Source organism: Rhea americana, unplaced genomic scaffold, assembly GCF_003343005.1.
Source record: "Rhea americana isolate MKP2758 unplaced genomic scaffold, rheAme1 scaffold_240, whole genome shotgun sequence".
NCBI classification, from domain to species: Eukaryota; Metazoa; Chordata; class Aves; order Rheiformes; family Rheidae; genus Rhea; species Rhea americana.
Window position 1 is genome coordinate 226486 of NW_028186358.1, and position 7193 is coordinate 233678.

Below are 7193 nucleotides of genomic sequence, written 5' to 3' on the forward strand. Positions count from 1 at the left end.
TAAAAAAAAAAAAAAAAAAAGAAAAGAAACAGAAGAACTAAAGTTAGGAGCCACTTTCTAGTTGCGTGATGTAGGTTTTGCCAGAGCTGGACAAAACACTGGCCATGCGTTCCCCTTCTTTAGCTTACGCAACAACAAAATTTCAGACCTCAGCTTCAGCTAAGACAGACACTGGTATCCTCCCTGGTAGCCCATATAAAACTGTGGAAAACTGGGATGAATTCCTGCCTTAATTCAAGATAACCATCAGTTTATGCCAGAATGTAGAAAGGCAATCTCACTCCATTATCTGTGGCTTGTATTTTCATTCTTATAAACATGCAATCCCTTTCTATTAACCTGCCGTCAAATTCTGCCTTCAAATAAATGAGTGGATTTGTCTGGCTTCAATAGTGGTGGTGCACGCGAAAGAGAAATTCAGCCGTCATTTGCCTGGACGGCATCCTGGTGGACAGCACCCCGGTGGACAGGATGACATGGCTTTAGCTACAGGTTGCATGTAACGTGTATGCTTTCTGCCTTATAATCTCAGTTTATTTTTGTTGTATTGAAGCACACTAGATAGGAACCAACTTGATTTTATCAGAATTTCTACGATGGTCATGTTGTAGGTGTCAGGGATGTGTCCCCTTTTGCTCCTCTGCATTCTAGACTAAATGCAATCCTTGTCCTTTAAATCTTTTTGAATGTTATCTTTTAAATCTCTTCATAGCTAACCCCCCTCTCTATGCCTCATTTTCTTTTCTTCATTTCAAGCGGCCCAATTARCTGATGTAATACTGTCATACTTCCCCCGTTATATCTCTCTAGTGTGTGCTAGCATCTTTTTTGTTGTTTCATTTCTCTTGGTATTGAATTGGTGTTTTCACTGAACTCTCCTCAATTACTCATAGACTCCACTTTTTCGTGTGTGGTGACAGCTAATTCAGAAGCCATCAACAGACCAGATTCAGCTGTTGGTTGCACTGCTAGCAATCCAAGGCAATTCTATGAAATCAGTGTAAATGGAATCAAAATCTGGCCTAGTGGGATCAAGAAGCTTATTACATTGCCACAAAAAGGCTGAGCGAGCCAGGCAGTTTTCTTTTTCTAATATTTCCTTATGATTTAACTGAAGAGTAGAATATATATATATATATATATATATATATATATATAATATAGATAGATAGATAGATAGATAGATAGATATTTCACTCATGAAGATACTATGCCAACAAAAAATGTCTACTTTTCTAAATTCTCATTATGTGCTATTGTAGCACTCAGAACAATGGAATTTGATCTCAGACTTTGAGATGTCTGAGCGTTCATCAATCTAACTATCAAATAGTTACAGTGAAAGAAAAGTAAGTGGCCTGATCCTTTATGTTCTGTGAAGCTAGGTCTTTCAATACTATCAAGAGTAGGTAGACACATAAGGAATGAAAAAATAGTGCCCATAAAGCAACAGAAATTAGAAATAATTTATTTTAACGTGCTGTAAGACATGCTTATCTTCCCTGAACTTCATCTGCTATCATAATGTTCAGTCCTGATCTCTTTGATGCACTTTGAAGCCCATTGGCATTCAGGGGTTTAGAAAATGTGGAATAGTTCAAAATCATTTGTTTGATCTTATATAAACATGTCCTTGAAGTTTAGTTTTTATATTCAATTGTTTTATCCATTTCTTACCCAATGGCTGATGAAGTCCAGTTTCCTACCATCAAGACAATTTAGAGTTATAATTTATCATATTTTAATGTAGTATTTAGAATAGAATATTTAAAATTATTTTACTAGGTGTCAATTACAAGTTTTTAAGAACTACTCAGTTTTTCCTAAAAGATGACAAATTGCTGTCTTAACTCATTGTCTCTCTGGCTAGTTTATCTCATGATGGTCTGGTCTAAGCTGGCAGATGTAGGCATGTTTATAAAAAAATTTGTAAAAGAGCTTGAGCCCAAATGCTGGAATATCAAAACACTGGGTTTTTTTCCAGAAAAAAAAAAAAAGAAAAAAGGACTGTGCTTTGGATCTCAATATAAAAAGCTGGATACGCATGAGCTAATTCAACTAATAACATCAGAATTTATTTTGTCTTTTAAGGTAAAACTGGCCACGTAGAGGCTGTACGAGTAGTATATCAGCCAGAAAACATCAGCTTTGAGAAACTGCTCAAGGTCTTCTGGGAGAATCATGACCCGACACAAGGTAGAGTGATGAGTGAGCCAGTATTTAATTATCTTACTAATTACAGCTGGGATAATTAGTGCTTGAGCTGTGTGGAAGAGATGAACCTTGAAATCACACTGGAGCTCAAGAATATGATTGCAGACATTTATTGACAGAGAAAGAGAGGGAGCGAGAGAATGAGCATACAGAAACCCGCAGTACCCCTCCTCCTTTACAGCTGTCTGGGCTGGGAAAATTCCCACAGAGGGACACACTAGACAATAGAAATTTTTTTCAACTTTGATTATGACAATTTCTTCCATAATGCTATCTTTTGTCTCCTAAATTAAAGCATATTTCCATACAGCTTCAGAGTGTGCGATTTTATTTGTGTCGAGGACCTTTATCCCCTTAAATGTGGGGTTGGGGGGGTTGTTATTTACGTTTTTTAAGGACTGTGAATATCTTTTATGGTTAGAAAAATGGAACAAAAAAAGATAAAAGATGGGATGTAAAGGCAGCAGCATATTAGCTATTTGCTGCTTTCAAGTCTTTTGATTTAATTTATCTTTCTTGGAAGAGGCTTCATGATGACATTACACACATCTGTGCAAAGATAAATGGGAAACTGTGTTGAGAAAACATTTTACATGTTTATATGGTTTCAATAAACATCATCCTTTCTACCATTTCCCAGAAATACGACGTTCAGTAACTCATTTCAATTTTTTAACAGCTCTCCCAATTATGCCACTTGTTACTACATCTGGGAACCAAAAATGCAGATGATACCTACAGAATAGGATACCATCTTGAGAAGTAGTAACTCTGAGAAGGACCTAGGGGCTATTGTAGAGAAGTGCCTTCCAGTGAGCCCGCAGTGCAGAGCTGTAACAAAAAAGGCTATTACAATTCCTGCCTGTATGACAAGGAGAACATCAGTCGGGGGTAGGGAAGGTATCTTCYGCATGCAGAGTAAAATCCCAGTAAAATAGAGCATTATTTGCAGTTTCAGTGTTGACCTGTCAAGAATGATACAGAGATGTTAGGAATTCGAAGGAGGGACACAAAAGGCTGTATCCACAGAGGCTAGAAAAGTAACCTCATGCTGTGAATAAACACATTCAACTAATTGAAGGGATATGACAGTATTATCAAGCCACCTTTACAGGTACTTACGTGAGGAAAAGATACCTCATAGGTATCATAGGTTGGCAAGGCAGTCACTGGTAGGCTGTAATAAGATCCAGTAGCTGGGAGCTGAGGTTTGAGAAGTTCCACCTTGAAATGAAACAGTTTTGCAGCTCTGAGTGTGATTAAATATCAGAGCCTTTTTTCCATCACTCAAGACTTTTGAGTCTTTAAGATGAGATCATTTCTCATTTTAAGAGGTGCTTGATTCAATGCATGAGAAGAAGTTCTGTGTTTGTGTGTCAGGCATGATGGCCTGTACTGGGATCCGTTGATTTATGAGCCTCCCTCATCAACCCACTCCTTCCTAGTTGTATGTTCAGAACAATTTGTCTGCACCATCCTTGGAACACTTGCAGCTCTGCATTGATATAGTGGCTATCTTCAAATTGTGCTTCATGGCCTCAGTGGTTTGCTTTAGGGGTCAGGAAGGAAGTTTTCTGGCTACCTTACGTTGGCTGTATTTAGGTCTTCTTTTTGTTCTGTTTTTCTGTGGCTTATCATAGATTGGCCATAACTGGAAGCTGGACAAGTGTTTGATATAGCAGAGAGAATCCTATTTTGAGATAACTGCTTCATGGGTCTTGCTCACACGCTGGGAGTCACAGCTGATGACCAGGACTATAGGATTTTTCACCTTCCAGAGTAGTATGACCTCTTCTAAAAAAAAAAATCTGGGCATCTGACACTTATTCAATGCTCTGCCGTTTCTGTAGTCTTGGCTTTGACAACGTATATTTATTCCCTGCTGGTGGCACACATACTGTATAGTTCAGTCTCTAAAGGACWTGAGTGCTTTAGGCTGACTGAAATACGTGTGCTGGATATAACAGGATCTGGGTGAGTTTTGATAAATAGGCCAGATCAGATGATCTCATGATTCCTTCTAGTCTTAAAGTAATGACACTACATCTTTATATTCACCTTGCATTCTCACATAACTAAGGTTCAAAATAGTTCTAGTCTCTGCTTTCAGAAGGAGGTTGGATGCTGGCAGATGTGTGATTCACTCTTTGATTTCTGGCAACTGAGGAAACATCACCTAATTAGCCCGGGCACAGCGCCACACTAACGTGGCTGTATTCCTTCTGGGATGCGAGCGGATATCTATGCATGACACTACTGTGTAGAAATCCAAGCTATTCACAGCCATTGCAGGCATCTGTGTGGCACTGCACTGCTTGGTGTAAGCATACCTAAGCCTTTCTATAAGCTCGACTCAGTAGAGTTTCCAAATGGTTCTTCCATAATAATTTGCAAAAAATGAGAGCATCATTTTATCCATTCAGAAGATGCCAATCCCTGAAACCTTTGTATATTCTAGATGATGTGGACAGATTTCTTTGCTTATACATTTCTATGGTTGTGTGATGGTAAACTCTGTTCAAGACCTTTGCAAAGCTCGTCACATCTCTACCACTTTTCTTGAAATGAAGAAAACCTGACCCTCAAGGTCCCAATTTCAGATTCCTGTGTTTTTTCTTTTAAGATAGGGATGGTCTGCTTAAATACCCTTTTCATGTTTGAGCCATTAGCAGGAAATGTTCCTTCACCTTCATCTGTATCTACCCTTAACTTTGAGTTTGCTGTGGGAAATGTGGTTTCGTGTAAAGTTACTGAAAGTGAGAGTTATCTCTTTGACCTACGATATTTTTCTGCTTTCCTGAAGTTCAAATGTGTGTGAAGTCTTACTTAGCGGGCCGTATGGGAATGCACTGTTCAGACTATCAAAGAAGAGATTTTTTCTAAGCAGTTAAATTAGGAAGATTTCTTGTTCGTGAGATTCTGCACACTCATTGGATGAATCCAATGTCTTATATAGACTGCAAATGCTGGATTGCTTGAATAGAGTGCTTGCTCAAAAGTAGAAAAGCTTTATTTGGGGCACTGTCTTATCTTTTCCCCATGGAATTTTCTAATTCTGCTGCAAAGACAAAACAAGTTCTTATGTCATTGAACAAGTACGGAAATATTTGTACGTTTTGTTTCCAATTCCGTTGAAGGACTTTTCAAATACTGATCTAGGATGGGACCAACTTGCTAAAGAGTACGGACAGGCAGTTCTATCATTCATTATCGTAAAAGCATATTAATGTTCAAATGTTTCCTGCATTCCAAACAATTGGACCTCCTGCCTTCAAGATGAAACTGGCATCTCACTGGGACTCGAAGTTTCTCTGGGAGGCAGCCTGACTCTTGTTTGTTGAAGTATTATGCAGAAGGCAACTGAAAAGCAGGAACCTTTGATCAAGTCAAACAGTCTATGAGTTGAAAGAGATTCTCCCAGATGAGCATCTCCTAAGTATGGGGCCCTGATAAAGTCATCCTTGACTATTAATTTAGGCTGTATTTTATAATTCATTACATCTGGGATACTAAAAAAGCAACAAACAAACCCCTGACTTCTGCCAAGTGGCATATGGTTGTCATCTCTGTTCAGCCTCTGATGCACAGATCAGCATCTTCTCTCCTAGGAATAATCTTATCTATAAGAGGATTGCTCTGTATAGCTCGGGAAGTGCTTGGGGTGGTTGCTTCTTTGTGACTGCTACAGAAAAAAGAGAATGATTGTGATATGCTGCAACTACTGCAAAAGAAGCATTTCCTGATGTGGAAAATCACTGTGTGTGTCATTTTTTTCCGCGAAAGTTTATGGAGGCATAGGTCAGAGCTGTATTGTCCTGTTCTTGCGGTAAAGGTGRCATTCTCAGAACCTGCAGGATTTTTAAGATACAAGTCTGACTCTCTCTTTAAATTGTATCCTTACTGAATACAGAGGTTCTGCTGGCACCTCCACGCTGTGAGTCTAGGGGAATGTGGATTTTCAAACCGTCAGTTTGTCTGTGTTGTCCCCAAGACACATAGTGTAGTTTCACAGTAGCTRTAAGGTAATTTTAGACTTAACCATTATGGAAAAGGGCAATTCTATGTCATCTACCTGACCTGTCTGTATGATACTGCCTCAGCCTGTGTGTTGATGCTGACAACTGCAAAGTTCTCTGATCAAGCTGAAAACTAACCCAGCATGAAGTGAAATCAAATGTAGTTTTCAGCCAGGGCTTGCGTCGCCAGGAGCGTKTTTGCTGGTGGGACCACCGTTCTGGCATTAGCACTGTCCCAGGGTTTGTGAGCCAACTGGGAAACCCAACTTTGCTTATGTTCAGGGAGGAAGATGTCATATTTTATCCGATTAGAGARTTTTGCCATTATTTGTGGAAAGTCAGAAACTATTTCTCCAAACCTTTTCAAAAATCTATTTGTTATTAGAGGGGTCATGGTGCAAAGGTCATTCCTGTAAAGCGCACTACAGTTCGTAATTATCCTAACCCTGAGGTTGTGAGGTTGAAGTCTGCCATGTGTCAGAGATTTCAGCCCAATCTAAGACAGCTTTAATGCAAGGCTTTTTGTTGCATCCAAACAAATGCAGTTTCCTTCTCTTCTTTAAAATTTATTGGGGGMAAATGAGGAATTCACTTTTCTCCTTACCTCTTTTCTGTCCTGAAGAGGAGCCAAAGCTGTTGCTTGTTTCAGTGGTTCTGCTCCCTGCCTTTATCAAGAGTGCCTAATCCTTCCCAGGCCACAAGAAATAAGAGTTGCTACAACTACAGCCCTCTGGAGTGAGCCCCTTTGCACAAAAATCTTTCATTGCTGCTTCTGGCTTTTGGGAATTAGAGGAAGGAGCCTGCTGAACGTCAGGACTCTTTATAGTTTTGGCAGCCTTCTGACTGCAGGGTGAAGGGCAAAGACACCAATGGCCACCGTGTCCCAGGGGGTTCTGGACATTTACTTTTAGGCTTCATTTTTTTTAGTGTGAATATACAAAAAAAAAAAAAAAAAAAAAAAAA

The 7193-nt window shown here is 39.3% G+C and overlaps 1 protein-coding gene across 2 annotated transcripts in view; it reads left to right on the forward strand.

Annotated features, from left to right (window-relative positions):
- Positions 1-7193, forward strand: part of MSRA (methionine sulfoxide reductase A) — a 280995-nt gene that overhangs the window by 169939 nt on the left and 103863 nt on the right. Inside the window, exon 4 of one of the 2 annotated variants that reach the window (XM_085306502.1) lies at positions 2092-2196. The exons of the other annotated variant lie outside the window; for it this stretch is intronic. Within the exon in view, the coding sequence (XP_085162628.1) occupies positions 2092-2196 (105 nt within the window). The remainder of the gene's footprint in view (positions 1-2091; positions 2197-7193) is intronic. 2 annotated transcript variants of the gene reach the window in all.